A 22183-nucleotide genomic window follows, 5' to 3' on the forward strand; every position below is an offset into this window, starting at 1 on the left:
TCCTGGAAGAGGGATCCCTCCTCAGTTGCTCTTCCTGAGGTTTCTACCATTTTTTTCCCCGTTAAAGGTTTTTTTTGGGGGAGTTTTTCCTTATCCGCTGTGAGGGTCCAAAGGACAGAGGGATGTCATATGCTGTAAAGCCCTGTGAGGCAAATTGAGATTTGTGATATTGGGCTTTATAAATAAAATTGATTGATTGATTGATTGATTGATTGAGGTAGAGGGCAGGGTCTCTGCCGATAGACACACTGCCATGCTCCTCAAATGGGTCATAAGTGATGATTGTGATGAGGGATTACTTTTGTATGAGTCCATGAATTGTTTTTTTTATTTATTTGTTTTAGTTTATTTTTGTGCAGGAAAATCCTGTATAGTATACCCTTAAAATAGAATAGAATAGGATAGGACAGAAACCTATTTTTCTGTTTGGACACCTTCTTCCTCTTGCCTCACCTTGTAGGTCCACAGAGGTAAGACGTCACTGTTCTATTATAATTTTTTATGCTGCTCCCAAATGTATAAATACCAGTGCAAGCTTCTATTTTGCATTTACATGTGATCCTAACCCAGTGGTATAGCTGTCATAGACAGTATGATGTCCACACAGAGGTGGCCAGAGAAGGGATGGGCAGTCTTTCACCTGTTGCTGGTGGCGTCTGTCTCTCAGGCTGAGGAGCTGGTGTGCAGGCGAAGAGGGAATCCAGAGAACCCCCAGCTATTTAAGGATGGAGACATTTTCTTCGGGGGAATCTTCTCTTTCCATAGCACATGGAAAGACGGACAGGACAACTACATGCACAAGCCACTTCCACTGCAGTGCACCAGGTATAAGTAGACTGTAAAAATGTATTCAGTATCCATTATCTAAGTGGAAGTGGGTACAGAAACAAAACAAGTACAGCGAAGGGCATCAAACTGAGTATTAAAATATGAGATATTCTCTTTTGTGTGTCTTAATACCACCAAATGCTTTTTATTTCCTGTGCTACTGTTTCCTACTGTTTCTATTCCAAAGGTAAAATGTTTGTAATTCTAATATTTATATCTGCTGACATCTAGATTGCATTTCAGAGGTTTCCAGTATGCCCAGGCTATGCTCTTTGCCATAGAGGAGATTAATAACAGAACAGACCTGCTGCCTGGCATCTCTTTGGGCTATAAGATCTATGATGTCTGTGGCTCCATTTCCAGAGGTGTGAGGGTTACACTGGCTTTGGCTAATGGTAATGAGGTGTTATCTGCACCCTCAGCTACACCATGTACCAGACCAGCCCAAGTGCAGGCCATTATTGGAGAGACCTCTTCGTCTCCCTCCATGGCTATAGCCACTGTAATCGGACCCTTTCATATCCCAATGGTGAGTAAGATCGGTCAAAATGAAAATATACTTGTGAAAACAATTATTATCCTGTATTTTTTCTAGCTGGTGATACTAAAAGTGGTTTTAAAAGAATTGTAGGTAACACTTTATAATAACCATGTTTAAAAAATAGTCAATCAAAAGTTCCTTAAACTTTAGATAATGGTCATTTAAATGTTAACAAACAATGAAATGATAATTGAATAATGTTTATTAGTTACTAATAATGCAGTTAGTGGTACACACATTATAAAATGTCGGACACCATATTAAGAATTTAAATATTCAACATTTAAGAAACTGTTCAAAAAACAAACAAAATTAAACTGTTTGACCAGATATTTGTACCACATTGTTAATGCCTATTGATTAGTGTGCATACTGTCTTTACCCATCATTTGGATATTTATTATAACGTTGCAGCTGATGATTACAATACTTTGTTCAATGGTTAATAAATATTGTGTAGGGCATCTACAAGCATTGCAGTATTATAGTGGACAACCATATAATGTTCATAGACAAAACAATTATTAACCATTAACAAAGTGTTACAAATGTCTGGTCTGGTGTTTTGTTTTTGTTTTCTTCTTTCTTTTTTGTTTTTATCTTACTTTGATTTTTACGAACAGTTTCTTAGAGGTTTATACATAATTTGATGATCATATTCTCAAGAATACAATTAAATAACAAATTATGGCATTACAAATACTGAGTCAACATTATTATTTATCATTTCATTGTTTTTTTAAACCATAATATAAGAACTAGTAACTAAAGTTTCTTTTAACAATAAATTCACTGTTCATCAATGATGATGATTATAAAGTTTTACCACATTGTAGTGTGCTTTGTAAATGTTTTATATGTCAAATATTTATCTTGGAATATCAATCCTTTTTTTTCTAGATCAGCCACTTTGCAACTTGTGCTTGTCTTAGTGATAAAACCAAGTACCCATCCTTCCTCAGGACAATACCCAGTGACAGCTACCAGAGCAGAGCCCTGGCACAGTTGGTCAAGCACTTTGGTTGGACTTGGGTTGGAGCTGTGAGAACTAATGATGATTATGGGAACAATGGCATGGCCACATTTACAGAAACAGCCCAGCAGCTGGGCATCTGTCTGGAGTACTCTGTGTCTTTTTTTAGAACAGATCCACCAGACAAAATACAAAAGATAATTGACATTATCAACGCTTCCACTTCCAAGGTGATTGTCACTTTCCTCTCCCCAACTGATATTGATTTACTTATAGAAAAGTTTTCCCACCGCAACTTGACTGGGTACCAGTGGGTTGGTAGTGAGGCCTGGATCTTTGATCCTGAAACTGCAGCCATGGATAAGCATCACATTCTGGATGGTGCCATAGGCCTGTCCATCCCCAAAGCACATGTCAGTGGCATGAGAGAGTTCATATTGGATGTGAAGCTGCTCAATTCATCTACTAATGAATTGTTTACAGAGTTTTGGGAGACATTATTCAGCTGTAAGTTCAAGCAGTCAAAGTTTTCCGCAGAGAATCAGAGAGAATGTACTGGACATGAGGATCTGACTGGAGTGCAGAGCAGCTTCACTGATATGTCACTCATGCCTATCTTTAACAATGTCTATAAAGGAGTGTATGCTGTGGCCCACGCACTTCACAGCATTCTTAGTTGTAACAAAACATGTAACATGAAGGTACATCTAGAGCCATATACGGTGAGTTCATAAATAAATCACAAGACTATCATGGTATATCACCACTAGGCCTACAAGCTGTGTGTCAGATAATGATCTACACTGATTAATATCTTTTTAGATTTTACAACACATAAAAAGGATTCATTTCAAAACAAAGGAAGGAGAGGAAGTTTACTTTAATGAGAATGGAGACCCAGCAGCAAAGTATGAAATTATAAACTGGCAGCCAACAGAAAATGGTATTGTGGACTTTGTCACAGTTGGTTTTTATGATGCATCTTTACCTGCAGACAAACAGCTGAATCTGCAAAATAAGTCTTTAATTTGGGCAAACAACTCACAACAGGTAAGCCACCGTAATAATTACACAGTCTATTTTAAAAACTGCATATGGTACTAGTTATTTTTGTTGTATAATAATGTCTGGTAAAGATGCATCAAAATAAATAATACAAGCTTACAGAGCCAACATTTGATTAAAGTAAATGCCCAAACATTTTTGTCATTGTCATTTTGTTTTTGCAGGTACCTGTGTCAGTTTGCAGTGGGAAGTGTCCTCCAGGAACTCGCAAGGTTCTCCAGAAAGGAAAGCCTGTCTGCTGCTATGACTGTTTAAGATGTGCAGAGGGAGAAATAAGCAACATTACAGGTGTAGTATTATTATGCTGTAATTAAATGTGAATGAAAAAAGAACATTGACTATACTATTTCAGAAAAATCCAAAAACATGCAACTGTCACATGGCTAACCATTTATTATCCAGTAATTATGTGCAGTATGTCATGAATGCATGAAAAATAAGCAATATAGAGACAAAAACATCAAATGTACAGAGCAAGTCTAACACCTACTTTTAAATCGTTTTCAGATTCTATCACCTGTGTGCAATGCCACCCTGAGTTCTGGTCAAATGACAGAAGAGATGCCTGTGTAAAGAAGGAGGCAGAGTTTCTATCATATGAAGAGATAATGGGAGCACTGCTCACTGCAGCGTCCTTGCTGGGAACATGCATCACTGCTGTTGTGGCATTCATTTTCTTCAGATACAGGAAAACTCCTATTGTCAGGGCCAACAACTCTGAGCTGAGCTTCCTGCTGCTCTTCTCCTTGACTCTGTGTTTCCTGTGTTCTCTGACCTTCATCGGCCGGCCCTCTGAGTGGTCCTGCATGCTGCGACACACAGCATTTGGCATCACCTTTGTCCTCTGTATCTCATGTGTTCTGGGGAAAACTATAGTGGTGTTAATGGCCTTCAGGGCGACACTTCCTGGTAGTAATGTGATGAAATGGTTTGGGCCTGCACAGCAGAAACTCAGTGTTCTGGGTTTCACTCTTATACAAGTTATCATATGTATCCTCTGGTTAACAATTTCACCTCCTTTTCCATTCAAGAATTTTAAGGAATACCAGGACAAAATTATCTTAGAGTGTGCTCTGGGTTCAGCTGTAGGCTTTTGGGCAGTTCTTGGGTACATCGGACTTCTGGCCATGTTATGTTTCATTCTTGCTTTTCTGGCTCGGAAACTGCCTGATAATTTCAATGAAGCCAAATTTATCACTTTTAGCATGCTGATATTCTGTGCAGTATGGATCACCTTTATTCCAGCATATGTCAGCTCCCCTGGGAAGTTCAGTGTTGCTGTGGAGATATTTGCTATTCTGGCCTCCAGTTTTGGACTGCTCATTAGTATTTTTGTTCCGAAATGTTATGTTATCTTATTGAAACCAGAGAAAAATACAAAAAAGAATTTAATGGGCAAGGGAGCACCAAAATCCTTCTGAAAACTTCTAATAATATGGTGGCAAAGGCATGCAAGTGCCTTTTTAATTTTTACATAACCAGACTGTTAAGTAGACATCTATTTTTTATGATCTTCAAGACTGGCATTTTACTAGTGTAATATTTTTTGTCCTTGTTGTTTTTCTGTATATCATTTAATCTCTGACATAGACATTGGCATATTGAGATCACAATTTTTCATACAATGTAATATGTCATTATATCAACCAATACCTATAATTACATACAAATAAATGCATAAGCCTACTGTTTTCACAACATTCATACAAAGAATAAAGAATAAAAGAAAAAATTTCACAGACAAAAACAACTTGTTTGGTTTCCTTTGGTCTCCTGAGGCTTAAGGTCAACCATGACAACTTCCCCCTTGTTGCTGAAGGTATAAAGCCCTGCCATGAGCTGCTGAGCTGATCAGCCCAGACTGAAGAGCAGAGCTATGCTATTGTTGAGGCTGCTTCTCTTGATTCTTCTAATGGGGAAGGGAGACTCTCTGTGCCGACTGCAAGGCTCAGCACAACCACCTGAACTGGCTCAAGATGGCGACCTTGTTATTGGAGGCATTTTTTCATTTCGCACAGGACAGAATTATGTAATTAACACATTTCAGGCAATTCCAGAAGCACGGAAATGCATCAAGTATGTATTGTTAGGCCTATTTTAAAATGGTTAATGTGTATATTGTACTGTATTTGAGACTTAAAAACAAAGGTAAATTATTATATTATATTTTGTCACCCCAGCTTCAATTTTAGAGAATTCAAATTTGCTCATACAATGATATTTGCTATAAATGAGATCAACAGAAATCCTTCCATGCTCCCTAATGTTAAACTTGGCTACAAGATCTATGATAACTGTGGAACTATGGACATACTGAGAGCTGCACTGGCACTGGTGAGTGGACTGAAGGGAGAAGTAAATGATGACAACTGCACTAAAACTGAGACAGTCCAAGCTATCTTGGGACATTCAGGATCGAGACCCACTATTGCATTTGCACAAGTTGTTGGAAGGTTTCATATACCTGTGGTAAGTTTCAGAAGCAAGGCTGTTGCAGCTAGTGTTATGTCTTATTTAACTTTTTGTTAAGTGCTGTTATAAATATCTACATTTTATTACTATGTTCTGCAAAATTGTAACTGTTGCATGAATGATCATATTTGCTCTTTCACGAGCAGTAAAATGTTTGTATCTGCCACTGCAGATCAGCCACTTTGCCACCTGTGCCTGTCTGAGCAACAGGAAAGAGTACCCCACTTTTTTCAGAACTATTCCCAGTGACTACTACCAGAGCAGAGCACTGGCAAAGCTGGTCAAGCACTTTGGCTGGACCTGGATTGGGGCTCTAGCTGTGAATAACAAATATGGCCTCAATGGCATAGCGACATTTATCCAAGCTGCACAAGAATATGGAGTGTGTGTTGAGTATTCTGAAGCATTTTCATCATCAGATCCACCTGATAGCCTGCAGAGAATAATAGAGATCATTAAGCATGCCACTTCCAAAGTGATAATGGCTTTTATGTCTCACAGAGAAATTAAGTTGCTGGCAAAAGAATTGTACAAACAGAACATAACAGGACTGCAGTGGGTTGGCAGTGATGCCTGGATCACAGATCACTCTCTGACTGACAGTGAGGGACACAGCATCCTCGTGGGCTCGTTAGGCTTCACTGTCAACAAAGCTCAGATCCCGGGGCTGGAGGAGCACCTGAGGCAGCTCCACCCCTCACAGTTTCCTGACAGTCAGTTTGTCAGAGATTTCTGGGAAGACGTGTTTGACTGCACTCTGAATGACACTGAAAACACACAAAGAAAGCTGTGCAGTGGTTTTGAGAGCTTGCAGAATGTTGAATCACAGTTCACTGATGTGTCTGAGTTGAGATTCACCAATAATGTGTACAAGTCAGTTTATGCAGTGGCTCATGCTATTGACAACCTGATGAAATGTGAGGAGGGTAAAGGGCCCTTTTCAAATGACAGCTGTGCTGATACCAAACACATTCAACCATGGCAGGTGAGGAACCATCAGTTAAATGTGAAAGAGTGATAACAGTAGGAACCTGTCATTTACCCCCTGTATATCTTCTTTACCAGGTCTTGCAATATCTTAACACTGTGAATTTCACCACCAAAGAAGGGGAACGAGTTTATTTTGACAGTAATGGAGACTCGCCGGCAAGATATGAACTTGTTAATTTACAAATGACAAACAAAGGAACCATGGAAGGAGTTACAGTTGGCATTTATGACGCGTCTCTTCCAGAGAGTCATCAGTTTATTAAAAATAATATCCCTATTGTCTGGGGAAATGGACTAACCAAGGTAAAGCAGATACCGAGGTTTGGACTCCTGAACTGTTGACTGATTTACTAAAAACGTTGTCCTAAAAACCTTGATATGGATGTTGAGTTTTATATTTATATTTTTTGACACAGGAGGTTCCTGTGTCAGTTTGCAGTGAGAGCTGTCTCCCAGGAACACGAAAGGTCCTCCAGAAAGGAAAGCCAGTGTGCTGTTATAATTGCATACCCTGTGCAGCAGGCGAAATCAGTAATTTAACAGGTAAACAACCAGTATTTAATTTGCTGTTTGAAATGTGCTATTTCATAAATAATGGCTTAAACAGAAATAAAACAGAAAATCAGAGAGCAGGTTTATAACAGTTTACTTCTAAAATCATAACATCAGTTTAAGTCCACATTTCTCTGTGCTCTTTTTTTTCAGATTCAATACACTGTATGAAATGCCCACCAGAGTACTGGTCCAACAAACAACGAGGTGCCTGCATCCCCAAAGCTATAGAATTTTTGGCATATGATGAAATCCTGGGAACACTGTTAGCCTTATTTTCTCTGCTTGGAGTTTTCCTAACTATGATCACAACATTAGTCTTCTACGGACACAGAGAAACCCCTCTAGTACGAGCCAACAACTCTGAGCTGAGCTTCCTGCTGCTCTTCTCCTTGACTCTGTGTTTCCTGTGTTCTCTAACCTTCATCGGCCGGCCCTCTGAGTGGTCCTGCATGCTGCGACACACAGCATTTGGCATCACCTTTGTTCTCTGTATCTCATGTGTTCTGGGGAAAACTATAGTGGTGTTGATGGCCTTCAGGGCAACACTTCCTGGTAGTAATGTGATGAAATGGTTTGGTCCTGCACAGCAGAGGCTCAGTGTTCTGGGTTTCACTCTAATACAGGTTCTAATTTGCATACTTTGGTTGACAATCAACCCTCCCTTTCCTTTCAAAAATGTGTTGCTCTATAAGGACAGAATCCTACTGGAGTGTAATCTTGGCTCAGCTGTAGGATTCTGGGCTGTGTTAGGGTATATAGGACTTCTTGCTTTACTGTGTTTTGTAATTGCTTTTTTGGCAAGAATGCTGCCTGATAATTTCAATGAAGCTAAATTTATCACCTTCAGCATGTTGATTTTCTGTGCAGTATGGATCACCTTTATTCCAGCATATGTCAGCTCTCCTGGGAAATTCACTGTAGCTGTGGAGATATTTGCCATTGTGGCCTCCAGTTATGGACTTCTTTTTTGCATTTTTCTGCCAAAGTGTTTCATAATTTTGTTCAGGCCTGAGCAGAACACTAAGAAACACATAATGGGAAAGACATCTAACAGTGACATACGTTAGTAACCATTGCCCAAATCACATGGAATGTAATTTTCCTCTTTTAAAACCAAAATCAGTGCTTCTTATTTTTGTAAAATTGTATGTCTTAATGCAGTTAAATACATTTTAGTGAATAAATCTTTAATTATATTCAAGTTTGTTGTTTGTTTGTTTGTTGTTGTTGTTTTTTTAAATAAACAACCCTTCCCCATGACACACACTATTCTGTTTTTCATCCATTCATAAATACTTTGCTGCCTTTTAGGTAGCCCTTAATTTCAATACAATGTTGAGCATCAACCTTCCACTAAAGCTGAGTCTTTATATTTTGTTACAAAAGCACAATTTAAAAAATCATGTTTCAAGGGACTGGTGTCTTCACCAAGTGGCTCAATAATAGCCCCTTTACAGACTTATAGACTGCCTGGGGCTACAGGCCTTTCACACTGCAGGGAATGTTAGGAACAACGTGTATGACTGAGTCTTTAAAATCCCTGCTCCAGCCAGCAGGGGCACTGCTGAGTAAACACGTCAGCACTCACTCACCTTCACGTCCCCTCTTTGCAAAAAGATAAATAAAAATAAAATAAATACCAGATGGGTGTAGACATGATTTTACCATTATTTACTTAAAAAAATGTCCACTGTTGGCCATGGAGTCCCCTGTTGGTGAATGTGTAATGACACACAGGTCCACTGTTAGGTAGGTTCACAGGTGTGCGTGCACACACACACACACACACACACACACACACACACACACACACACACACACACACACAACAATAAGAAGAAATTCTGAAAGCACTGCAGCTTCAAAAATGATAACACATAACCAATGTGAAAATATTCCCCTGTCTAATGAATGATTATGTAAGTAGGACTAGACTCCTCTGTTGCATCAAGACCACATTATCTTCATTTATGATATTTGCCTTTTGATAGATATATTCTAGATATATAATACACACATCTAGAGGTTATATTTATCTCCAACACATTCTCATCTCAAGTTGTCACATATTGTATATTCATCATATTTGTCAGTGGCCTTTCATGTCTTCAAGTTATGTGCTAGATATCCTCCTGCATCTGCAGCATGTTCTCATCCCAAGTCATCACATATCAACGCTTTGTCAGTGGCCTTTCACACCTACATATTACAATCAAAGTATCCTGCTGCATCTGCTGTTGATGTTCTGGGAGACCAGTACCAGTGCTGGGACATCAACAAAAGCACACGGTTAGGTTTACAAAAAACATCTTGCTTTGACTACAGTCATACCAGAAACGAACACCTGGCACCCAGGTGAAAGTCAGGGACTGTACAGCTCCTTATATTATGTGATTACTGGCATTATTTCAACCTGAAACCATCCTGCAGCGAATCATAGCACTGTGGCAGGTGGCGTCTGGCTTCTTAATGAATTGATGGCTCCCGTCCGAGTATCACGCTGCCGTGACAGCAGTGTATCATAACAACGAAAGGTTACATCCGGCCATGTTACAAACTGATGCCGCCTGGTGATCCATCAAACCGCTGCAAAAGGTGGTTTTTGCCGTCAGCTGTCTGACATCAAAATTACTGACAATACAGCTGTATTTGACAACTTTGAAATGAGTATAGGCTGTTATTTCTTACTATCCCTCATTTTTGGACAAATATTGACTCAGTGTGCAAAGGCCTTAAACACAGGATATGTGGGCTAGATGCTAACTACTTTTAATTTTTTGTCTTAATTACAGTTGAAATGCATACTATGGTTAAATGCGCAACAGTCTAGATTACTGTTACACGGGATGTGGGCATAGGAGGCATGAATATATGATATACTTTAAAATTATTCTTTGTTAAAACCACGCTCAATTCATGGATAAAAAGCCTCAACAGAGTCAACAGCTCAGGAGGGGCAGAGGAGTCTGGGTTCTTACAAAATCTTTCCTGGGTTGACACAGCTCCTCCACAAGATGGTTTATTGAAACTGAGCACAATGAAATAGACATTCAATATTTTGAGAAATATTGAAGAATATTGAAAAGTATACTGTGCAGGATGTGCTTTCCGAGGAGAAGTACAAATAAAATAAAATAAAGTAAAAGCCAACCTCTTACCTGAGCACTGTAGGGGAACATGCCCATAAAAGTCTGCACACAGAAAATGGAAATTTAAAAAAAAATTCAGGCAGAGGGTCTCTGCATAAAAATACGCTGTCACCTATTTCTAGTGGGTCATAAGTGATGAGGATTACTTAAGTTTTTAACAAAAAAATCTGCATTGTATATCTTAAGTGCAAAGTATGCAAGCTACACTAGCAACTCTTGTTCACCCCCTTTCAGTTAAATTATAGCTAAAATGTGAACTGTAATGTAAAGCATGTCTAATTCTCCCTGTTGTAATTAGGTGTATTCAGATAAAAGGATAGGTTTGTGTTTTTCCAGGATTATCTAAATACAATACTCACATGCTAATATGTACATTAAACGAGTTATTAGTCCCTCTCATCATTATTCCTGTCTATAATGAGGGTAAAATAACCCAGATTTCGTTGATAGTGGTATGGTGGCCTTTTTTTGACATTTTAGGCTCTGCCTGTCAGACCAAATCCAAGTTGTACATTTTCATGCTCAATCTCCTTATCTGTACTTTCTCTTCTCAGCTTAACGTTTTCTTAAACAAACATTTAAAGCAAATCAATAAGTTATAGTAAGTTAATTACAGTGGGAAAAATGATGTGAAGGGAAAGTAAATGAAAATTCACACTGAAATTCAAATATGATGCAATACAGCAGAAATAAAGGTCACATGTGTACAAACATAAAAAAACACACAAGAAAAACAGTGGGAGAAAAATAAGTCCCCATCTGTTGTAAGCATGACTTCATTACCCAGTGGCTTGACTCAAGTGGGAAAGCTACAGCAGGGCCCCACAACACTGACACTGGAGATTAAACATTACAGACTGCTTCATCCTTTTAGACAACAACAGGAACCGCAGCTGGCATATTGCTTCAAGCAGAAACAACAGGGTCTGTTAATTAACATCATTGTCACAACATGTAAATGTTACATTTTAAATCACTTAAGGGTTTGTTTTGATCTTTCCTCTGCTTCCTTGTTTATTGTTTTTCCTTTTAGCTCTTAGATCAGGACTGCTGTACCATGCCACTGTTGCCTTATTAGCAAACTAAAAGAAATGTTGTAGTTTTTACCATTGGCACTATAGCCTATCATAAATTTATATGTCACTATTGATCATGTTTCAGACTACATACTCTTTAGTTAGAGAGACATGAAGGCCCTAAATCACCAGCCAAATGCCCTCTGACATGTGCTGCAAACATTATAGAATATTCTGACATTCTAAATTTTTAAGAAGACAAGTTATAGCCCCAATAATGCATTATAGGAAACAGCATGTCCTGTCTATTCTGACTGTGCAGGTACAGTATGACAGGCCTCATATGATATTCTACAAAAATGCACACACAACAGTTCATTAAGTATCCTACGAATTAGCGACCCACAAATGTTGTCATATCCTTTACACAAAGTTACTTAATTAACATAAATTTAGGTTTAGGCAAGTTATGTTACTGTTAGGTTTAAGAAAATATCCTGGTTTAGGTTAGAATAAATACTTTGTTGGACATGGACAGTGGTCTCCTCCGTGAAAGTCCCGTGTTTGTTTGACCTGCCCATCCGCTCAGACCTACTTTGTATGCCAACTTTATCGCTCTTTAAAATACATCATCTGACTTCCTTTTTTGATCAGCCAAAATTACTACACCCACTAGAGGTTGCAGCCTAATAATGAACGTAAATATAAGTTGCAATAAGAAGCATGCACAGACGACCTACATGGACATTATTTGGGGAAAGGCCAGCTTGGCATAATAGTGATATACTGTGTTAATCATGAAATGCTCATGGAGAGCACACCCTCAAAAGACTTTACATGCTACTAACTTTATTATAAGAAAATGTTGGACAAAAAAAATAAATAAATAAATTTAAAAACAAATATCTAGACCTGGTTTGGAATCAGAATGGAAGCATTTATAGACAGTCATGGTAAACAGTACATACATGATTGTTTTCTCATGTGATGCTGAAATTATTTCAACGAGGAAGAAAACCAACAGTGTTTGAATATATTTAAAAATCCTCTTTCACAATGTTAAGAAATTGTTAGTTTTGTTTATTTGACTCATGACCTTACCTCTTGCAAAAAATTAAGATATCCTATTAAGAAAAAAATCAACAAGCAAACGGGTCAGACTTCTTTAATTTTTTTGTGAGGGACACAAATAAACAAACAAACAAACAAACAAACAAACAAAAGGCCTAAAAAGATGGAAATTTCAACCAAAGAGATTATAATCAAATAGTTATTAATCCCAAAGTTTGTCTATTTGATACTCTTCAATTACCGTACATCACACACCTTTTTTTCCTCTGTCCCCATGGGTACCTACCTCATTTGCTTTACACCCTAAAGCAGCAGGTCCATGGATGGGAGCATGGACTTGAACTAGGTTGAACAGGCCTTGGTAGGGTATAAAGAGTGACAAGGGGCAGGAGTTAAAGAAGCCAGTCTGAAGACAGTAGCAATGCCTCAACTGAAGTTGGTCCTGCTGGTTCTTCTGATCAGGAGCGGAACACCTGTGTGTCAGTTACAGGGGAGGACACAACCTTCGGAGCTGTCCAAGGCTGGAGACTTTGTCTTAGGTGGCATTTTCACCTTGCGCACTGGGTACAGAGGCAGTGTGCCCAGCTTTCAAACCTCACCCGACCCTCCAACATGCCTGCAGTAAGTATTTTTGATTCTGTTCAGTTATGTGCTTTCTTGTTCTATACATTTATTTGCAAATCAAATAATAAAAAATGTATTTTTGTCCTAGCATCAATGTAAGAGAATTCAAATTTGCCCAGACCATGATCTTTGCAATTGAAGAAGTAAATCAAAATCCTGCTATTCTTCCCAACCACATTCTGGGCTACAAGATACACAACTCCTGTGGAATGACAAAAATTATAAAGTCTGCCATAGATTTAGCCAGCGGGCAGAGGGAGGTCATAAAAGAGAGGAACTGTACAAAGGCTGACACTGCACAGGCTGTACTAGGCCACTCTGGCTCTGCACCCACAGTGGGATTTGCTCGAATTTTAGGAAGGTTCAGGATACCAGTGGTAAATATTTTACCTTAATTAAGTTTATTAAGAGCTTGTTTCTAAATCACTGTCATTTGAGTTATAGTAATTCTGGATTTCAAAGAGCTTCTTGACTAACTTGTCTAATAATATAGATTCTATCTTCTTTTGTAGTATATGAGATTTTTCTGGATGATTAACATGTAATGAAGAAATTTCTTTTCTGTCTAAATATATTTTGCACAGCTCAGCCACTTTGCAACCTGTGCATGTCTCAGCAACAGAGAGGAGTTTCCATCCTTCTTCCGAACTATCCCCAGTGATCTCCACCAGAGCAGAGCCCTGGCGAAGCTGGTCAAGCACTTTGGCTGGACCTGGGTAGGGGCAATAAGCAACAAAAATGACTATGGTATTAACGGGATTGCCACATTTATACAAGCTGCACAAGAAGAGGATGTGTGTGTAGAGTATCATGTGGCATTTGAGCAAACAGGTCCTCTTCATGAGTTATCAAAAGTAGTTGAAACTGTGAAGTACTCCACCTCTAAAGTCATTGTGGCGTTCATGTCTCACAGAGAAGTGAATGTGTTGGCGACTGAGTTGTACAAACAGAACATAACAGGACTGCAGTGGGTTGGCAGTGATGCCTGGATCACAGATCACTCTCTGACTGACAGTGAGGGACACAGCATCCTCGTGGGCTCGCTAGGCTTCACTGTCAGCAAAGCTCAGATCCCGGGGCTGGAGGAGCACCTGAGGCAGCTCCACCCCTCACAGTTTCCTGACAGTCAGTTTGTCAGAGATTTCTGGGAAGACGTGTTTGACTGCACTCTGAATGATACCGCAAACACACAAAGAAAGCTGTGCAGTGGCAATGAGAGCTTGCAGAATGTTGAATCATATTTCACAGATGTTTCTGAGCTGAGATTCACTAATAATGTTTACAAGTCAGTTTATGCAGTGGCTCATGCTCTCCACAGCCTGGTCACATGTGAAGAGCAGAGAGGCCCCTTCTTAAATGGGAGCTGTGCTGATACTAAAAACATTCAACCATGGCAGGTCAGGAAGAAAACAAAAAGTCTATTTGTTTATATCCCACGAAATGCAGATGTTATTTGGAAACACATCTGAGTTTCAAAACAAAAGAGCCTGCTGTGTTTAAATAAGACCTTCCTCTTCCCTTCAGGTGCTACATTACTTACAGAATATCAACTTCACAACAAGTCAGGGGGAAAGAGTGATGTTTGACCAAAATGGAGATTCACCTGCAAGATATGAGCTCATAAATTTACAACAAGTGACCTCAGGGACCATGCATGTTTCCACAGTTGGGATTTTTGATGTCACTCTGCCCCCTGAGCGTCAGTTTATAATGAATGGCATGAAGATAGTGTGGGGAAGAGGAAGTCACACGGTACATATTCATATTGCTTTGTTTTCACATTTCTGTTTTGTTAGTCACAATGCCATACTGCATAATATTTCATAACTGACAATAATAAAGTACAGCAAAACTGGTGTTCACATTTTCTCAATGAAATTTAATTGATCACCTAAAAAACAAACAGTGAACACAAAAACAAAATTCCTCCACATATTCCTGCACCAGGTGCCTGTGTCAGTGTGCAGTGAGAGCTGCCCCCCAGGAAAACGCAAAGTCCTGCAGAAAGGAAAACCTGTTTGCTGTTATGACTGTATACCATGTGCAGAGGGAGAAATCAGTAACATCACAGGTTTGATTAAGAAACACAAAAATGTTATATGCTCTGTCTGGAATTTGCTATTCCCTTTCCATGATAAGCGTATGACCTAATCAGTGTTTTTGTCTCTTTCAAACACAGACTCTATAGAGTGCTTCAAATGTCTCTTTGATTATTGGCCGAATACCAGAGGAGACACTTGCATCTTGAAGGAAATTGAATTTCTGTCTTACGCAGAGATCATGGGGATCATTTTAACATTTTTTTGTTTGATGGGGGCAATTTTGACAGCTATGATAGCATTAGTGTTCTTTCACTTCAGAGAAACTCCTATTGTGAGGGCCAACAACTCTGAGCTGAGCTTCCTGCTGCTCTTCTCCTTGACTCTGTGTTTCCTGTGTTCTCTGACCTTCATCGGCCGGCCCTCTGAGTGGTCCTGCATGCTGCGACACACAGCATTTGGCATCACCTTTGTTCTCTGTATCTCTTGTGTACTTGGAAAAACAATAATTGTGTTAATGGCCTTTAAAGCTACTCTTCCAGGTAGTAATGTCATAAAATGGTTTGGGCCTGCACAGCAGAGGCTCAGTGTTCTGGCTTTCACTCTCGCACAGGTTTTAATTTGTATACTTTGGCTGACCATCAACCCTCCCTTTCCCTACAAAAATATGAACCACTATAAGGATAGGATTATACTGGAGTGCGCTTTGGGATCACCTGTAGGATTCTGGGCTGTACTAGGATACATAGGACTCTTAGCTGTGTTATGTTTTGTACTTGCTTTTTTGGCTAGAAATTTACCAGACAATTTCAATGAAGCTAAATTCATCACCTTCACCATGCTGATATTCTGTGCAGTCTGGATCACCTTTATCCCAGCATATGTCAGCTCTCCTGGGAAGTTCACTGTGGCTGTGGAGATATTTGCTATATTGGCCTCCAGTTATGGCCTTCTTCTCTTCATTTTTATCCCCAAATGTTATGTTATTTTACTGAGGCCTGAACAAAATACCAAAAAGCATGTAATGGGCAAAACAAAAGATATTCACTATTAATTTTATGTTGTTGTGATTCCTTTCTATTTTTCCCCCTTATTTATTATCACTAATTATTTACTCAGTGTCTATGTCTAAGTTCTAAAATCACATTTTCCCCCCATTTTGTTATGGACACTACCATTCTTCTTGAAGTACTAGTACTAATATTAAAAGTGTTAATATTCTATTTAATAATTAACCATTACTCAATAAACAATACATATAAATTTGCATTGCATAAGTATTTGAGTATCCCCACTTACTGACATATATATTTTTTCTACTTCACACCAGTGCATGTGTAGAGCATGTACACTATTACATTATGATAAGAAATCCTGAACAGTTCCCAGCATTATTAACTTCATGTACCACTTCTCCACTTCATGTACATATCATGTACACATCCACAAATACACCTTGTGTAGCATAAACAAAGCCTTGTGTATGATTCGTCTATTCCTGCCTCCATCCATGCTTAACATGACTTGTCATAGTAATGATATCTAGACACGTTTTTATTATTAAAGGAATACTTCTCCCTAAAGATAATATTTTTCAAATCAATAGTCATGCAGTAACTTTGTCAAGAAAATATTTTTCTCACATGGCTCCAGGTAAAAAGGGTGAACATATTGATTTATTGATTGAAAAGAGACCTCATTTAACAACAGCAAAACTGTATCAAAACATCCATTTACAAAGTCACACATGGCAGTAAAATCTAAGTCTCAAATATCCAGTTGCATGCCCAGTACTTCCCAAACACATGCATTTCTGCTAAAACATCACTGTTTTAAACTGAACTGAAACAGAGACTTATCTATGCTCTCTTCACAGGTAGACTAGAAAACTGGTTTCATAGTGAAAATGTTCGGGAAGAACTTAGTATACAACTGCATAAATGAGACTTGGATTGAACTGCAGGAGTTGTTTAAGAGTTTGTAAGTGGATACTTAGGACTAACTGATATACAAATAGTCATTTTGTGGGTGAAGTATTCCTTTAATACTTGTGCATTTTCTGGTGTGACTTGTCTTAATGTCATCCCTGAGAAAGCTGCAGAGTGTATTGTGGAGGGCTATACTGAAATCTACAGGCCTATATTTGGGACAGGCCTTTAATTCCTTTCACACAAAACTGCTGCTCAGCAAAGATCAGGAAATATAATCAATTTGTTTATTTAAACCAGTATGAATATTACTTGTTGAAAAAATAGGCTTCAAGTAATATATCAATTATGAATCATTCATTTGATCGAGCTCCAACAGCACATCCTAGAGAGAAAGTTACGGCACTCAAGGATCACAGCACCGGGCATACCGACACAACATCACTTTATCCTGTTACAACAATACTCACAAACTCTTTTGATTCTTTTGATCTGAGGACCCTTATGGACTAAAGGAATATGAATAACCTACGGGCTAATTGAGGAATGCACACATAATTTGAGATAGTCAACAACCCAGTTATATACATCTGAAGAACTTCTATAAAAAAATTGCTTGGCAACCAGACCAGGCATCTAATTGAGACAGGCCTTTATTTGTCAAAATGTCCTACTAGCCACACCAGGCTAGTAAAAGGGACTAGGCATTTAATTAGTACTAGGCTTTTAATTTCAGTTTTATGGTAGATGGTGGCACATGCAGGTTTTTTAGCAGTAATTCACCAATTAATAATTTTCACTGGTGCAGCCCATGCAGTTATAGATTCTATACAGACCCTAGGTGGAAAATTGTTTAATACAAATTTTACGCTCGACAGAAAGAGCAGAAATTGAATATTCTCTTCATCCATCTGCACCGACTGTTTGTGTATGTTAAAAAGACTTCAGTACTGACCTCTCCCAACATTTATTTTTAATGTATTCAGTGTTTATACTCAAAAAACAGTCATGAACATGCATTCACTATGTATTGCTGCTTTACAGAATCAGCTGTAAAAACCTAAAGGCCTTACTCGAGTCAGTCGCAGTAAGTAGTACTTTAAACCTAAAAGATTGATTGTTATTAGGAAACAAGGCCCATGTGAATTGCTGTCAGATTCATTCTTCATGCCTGACATCCTTTAGGTCTGCACACACAAAAAAAGGTATTGCATGTACCTCAGAGAATGGACCACTGTTGCCTCCTACACCTGAGTAACAGACAGGAAGCTATAAAACACATCCTTGCAAGAATCCTGACTGTGCCAAAGGCAAGGCTCTGAGATGACAACAGTCACATTTGTCTTCTTAACACTGTTCACTTGGATGGTGTCATCTGGCACATGGCTCAGACTGGATCGGCGCACTGAGCTCAGTCACTATGATGAAGAGACCAAGAGCTGCAGCTCAAGTGCATCATTTAAAAATGCTGTTATTCATGACAAAACAAAACTGACACTGACACATGAGAGGTGAGTAAATTGTTAAATTACTGTTTTCTCAATTTCCTCCACTTTTATCTTGCTCATTAACTTGCTTTTTGTTTTCCCAAGGACCTGGATACCCCAGTGTGGTTTCCCACAGATTCACCAGCAATTAGTTTGTAATTTAATGATTTCCTCAGCGGAGAACCAGTCTGAATTATGGGGGCCTAAACACCATATTGAGAGACCCCTCAAAAGACAATTAGACGATCTCTAGAGGAGCTTTTTCAATTACAGTTTGGAGTCATTTACTGTAATCATATACACAGTAACAGTGTCACAGTTGAGTTGTTATGCTTTTTAAATTGCACTGTTAGATCTGAAGATGTTTCACTTTTTGTTTTTTTATTTCTTTATTTTTGAAATTGCCTTTAAAACACCAGTTTTAGGAGTCTGGCAAATGGTGCAGTTTTATAGTTAGGGCTATGCATATGTGATAATTTGCTAAATAATATGATCATAAACCAATGTTTGTAACATTTTTTCTCACCTGTTTAGATCTCCTACAACGAGTCTCACCTCAGAGATGAATTTCACACAGGACAGGATCAAAAAAGACAGTGTTCTCTTTCCTGGTGTGACTTTGAACTGCATGATCTTGACTGGCTGTGTGAATCTGTTGCAAACACTGAAGCAAAACGGACATGTCTGCAAGAGTAAATGTCAACAGTTGTTGCCATATTTTTTGTCTAAGACAAGATATGTACTATTTACCATAGAGGTGAGCACCAGAGTTACATCTTAATAGGGATTATATACATCATATTGCATGTGAAATTAAATCTAAATTTGGTATTTTATTGCCTTTCTTGTGCATTGAAAATGTATTTCTGCTAATACCAATTTACTATGAAATGTATTAATAATCCTGTGTTTGTCTGTAATTTACTTTTATACAGACACAGGCTAATAATGACAGCACACATTTGAATCACAGAAGTATCTGTCCTTCATCTGTTGTCCCAAGATATGTGGCACAGTGCTCCCATATCACTATCTTTGTTCAAGTGGACTTCTGGAAAACACTTGATTGTATCTTCTGTAAGGCGTGCAGCCTTGAGGGCAAAATCCTGCAAGGCTTTTTGTACAGAGAACTCAGACCTGCATTTCCAGAACTCCTTGTCTTCATTCTGTCTGAGAGCCAAACAAGCCTGATGTCCTCAGAACAATCAAAGAAGGCATATGTCAGGATCTGCTATGTGCAGGTATGCATGTACTGTACACCTATAGTATTTCTGTGCAGAGCCTTAATTCTGCCTCAGTCTCTCCAGAGTGGTGTGTTTCACAGCATCATCAGGGCCCATTCTTGATGGACAAGCTACAAAAAAATTATACAGTGTAACATATGTTTAATGTAAATAAGCTTTGAAAAACAGATAAAACATTTTGTAGTCAGAGATTGATGCTATGAAAAATGTGTTGAGACTAAAAAGAACGTGGAAAGATCTTGCCATGTATGTGCATAGAAATACTGTATTTTGAGGTTTGTATGAACATTCTAGGCAAGAATCTTCTGTCACAACATATATATTTGAATGTGATATAGACATAAACTGTGATAGATATAGATATCTATTTTTAACTCATTCCGTGAATTTATGAGCAGGGATGCAAACACTGCATTCTATGAATCTTACATGACATAAAGCACTTACCATAGTAAAAAAGGTACAGAAAGGTCTGATGGCTGACAAAATTATATCATCTCAGTATACTTTCACCTTGCATGAATGTATGTTGTGTGCTATAACTAATTTTCATACCTTGTGAACAGATGGCATCAAAGATCTCTGCACGACATTGTCTAAAAGAAGCATTTCAAACACAAGCAGGTAACATAGATTTATAGAAAACAGAGATGTCATTAATTGTAAGAAAAGCTTTTAATTCCTTAGTTTAAAGTTTAAAAAAAGATTAATAATTTAACACTTTATTTTTCACAGAGGGAATCAAATTTACTGTTTACACAGGCAGGGTGGAGACTGTGTGCCCTGCAGACACCAGAACATGGGTTGCAAAATATTTTTTGGCAGCTGTATTACTACTTGGAATCTACATAACAAGAAAACAAATATCACCAAACAGAGTCAGTCCTGCTCATGGCAGTAACTCCACAATGGTGATACTTTTTACCATGACATTACGCTGTTTTTCACCATTGGTCACCATCCACCAGCGCTCTGAGTGGTCTCGGATAGCTTCCAGGATTTCTTTTGTCGTCTGCCTCTCCTTTGCTCTTGGGAGAACTGTGCACGTGTTAGTAGCCTGCAGAGCTTCTCATACCGTCATAAAACTGTTTTGTCCCATGCAGCAGCAATTAAGGGCTCTGCACATTACTGTGTTGTTTATCTGGTTGACTTTCATCTCTCCTATTTCAAATAAGAATATCAAACAGTGGTTTGAAGATGAACTTGCGGAGGGTAATGTGGGATCAACACAAAGATCCTGGGCTGTGTTAGAGCAGATACTGCCTACTTTGTACTGTGTGTTGGTCTCACTTCCCAGTTTGCTTCAATCCATGCTAACTAAACTGAATTTGCTGAGTGTCCTCTTACATCTGCAACTGGTAGCCTGTCTACAAAATTCAAGGGTACCAAGAAAATATATACTGGTTATTAAGATCAACAGAGTAATTTGAAAAAAATGTATATATATATATATATTATTTAGCCTGCTATACTGTATCTAAATTTAAATATGATGTAATAATGCATAATCTAAAATTGAACCTATAATGCAAACAAAGCAACAACAAAAATGCCATGACGTGTGCCAGTCCCATAAACATCCTTAGCAGCTGATGGTGCTCTTGGTGAATATTTATTTTTTATTATTATTATTTTTTTTTTAATCTAACACAAGATAGCAGACACTCTTAAGTAACTGAAGTCCGCAACAGTTGCCTCTGTCGCTACATTTTTATAAGCTCTGCTACATATTTTACACAGTTTCTGACTGAAAGCGACACTAGTATTGAGCTGTTTATAACTATATTAAATATTTCTTTTTAATGGAGATGTCTCCTGTGTGTTTGTTGGTAGAAGTCTTGTATGATGGCATAGTGATGTAAAACCTGTATACAGTAAGCATACTGAGGGTGCTTAAAACTTATTTTAAATTATGTCCCTACATGTGTAAGTTGACCAATCCTAAAATAAAGTATTTAATAAAATTATTATAGCTTGCCAATGACCTGAAATATTCAATATATAACACCTTGAAAATATTGATATTCATGACCTCGTATTACCCGTTATTCAAAGATAAATACAACAAGGGTAGAACATGGCAACGACCACTTTCCCTGGTTAGTGGCATAGAACAGCAGAATGACTGTAGCAAGTATTAACAACAAGAAGCTGGAATTGGTGTGTTGATATAGAATTAGTATCAGAACCATTTGAAATAT

The 22183-nt window shown here is 38.3% G+C and overlaps 4 protein-coding genes across 5 annotated transcripts in view; all 4 read left to right on the plus strand.

Moving 5' to 3' along the window:
- LOC126401529 (extracellular calcium-sensing receptor-like) overlaps positions 1 to 4828 on the plus strand; it is a 13598-nt gene extending 8770 nt beyond the window's left edge. Inside the window, exons 8-14 of the mRNA XM_050062872.1 lie at positions 461 to 470; positions 668 to 825; positions 1060 to 1357; positions 2270 to 3064; positions 3165 to 3374; positions 3572 to 3695; positions 3915 to 4828. Of these exons, the coding sequence (XP_049918829.1) occupies positions 461 to 470; positions 668 to 825; positions 1060 to 1357; positions 2270 to 3064; positions 3165 to 3374; positions 3572 to 3695; positions 3915 to 4828 (2509 nt within the window). The remainder of the gene's footprint in view (positions 1 to 460; positions 471 to 667; positions 826 to 1059; positions 1358 to 2269; positions 3065 to 3164; positions 3375 to 3571; positions 3696 to 3914) is intronic.
- A 459-nt stretch (positions 4829 to 5287) lies between these two features.
- Positions 5288 to 8599, plus strand: LOC126407373 (extracellular calcium-sensing receptor-like). 2 transcript variants are annotated; one of them, XM_050072202.1, is made up of 6 exons: positions 5288 to 5483; positions 5588 to 5876; positions 6052 to 6864; positions 6945 to 7172; positions 7286 to 7412; positions 7575 to 8599. In XM_050072202.1, exons 1-6 carry the CDS (start codon positions 5320 to 5322, stop codon positions 8489 to 8491), a joined length of 2538 nt encoding a protein of 845 aa, XP_049928159.1. In that variant the 5' UTR covers positions 5288 to 5319; the 3' UTR covers positions 8492 to 8599. The 2 variants fall into 2 exon arrangements, with proteins under 2 accessions (XP_049928159.1, XP_049928169.1); XM_050072212.1 differs by having other exon boundaries at positions 7289 to 7412.
- A 4464-nt stretch (positions 8600 to 13063) lies between these two features.
- LOC126407382 (extracellular calcium-sensing receptor-like) lies at positions 13064 to 16377 on the plus strand. The gene is made up of 6 exons (XM_050072226.1): positions 13064 to 13281; positions 13373 to 13661; positions 13869 to 14681; positions 14809 to 15036; positions 15232 to 15355; positions 15464 to 16377. The coding sequence occupies exons 1-6, from the start codon at positions 13082 to 13084 to the stop codon at positions 16375 to 16377; spliced, it is 2568 nt and encodes an 855-aa protein (XP_049928183.1). The 5' UTR covers positions 13064 to 13081.
- A 2181-nt stretch (positions 16378 to 18558) lies between these two features.
- Positions 18559 to 21637, plus strand: LOC126406539 (uncharacterized). The gene is made up of 5 exons (XM_050070862.1): positions 18559 to 18762; positions 19273 to 19495; positions 19674 to 19979; positions 20549 to 20606; positions 20718 to 21637. The coding sequence occupies exons 1-5, from the start codon at positions 18575 to 18577 to the stop codon at positions 21410 to 21412; spliced, it is 1470 nt and encodes a 489-aa protein (XP_049926819.1). The 5' UTR covers positions 18559 to 18574; the 3' UTR covers positions 21413 to 21637.
- The last annotated feature ends 546 nt before the right edge of the window (positions 21638 to 22183 follow it).

The sequence above is a fragment of the Epinephelus moara genome, chromosome 2 (genome assembly GCF_006386435.1).
Source record: "Epinephelus moara isolate mb chromosome 2, YSFRI_EMoa_1.0, whole genome shotgun sequence".
Classification (NCBI taxonomy): Eukaryota; Metazoa; Chordata; class Actinopteri; order Perciformes; family Serranidae; genus Epinephelus; species Epinephelus moara.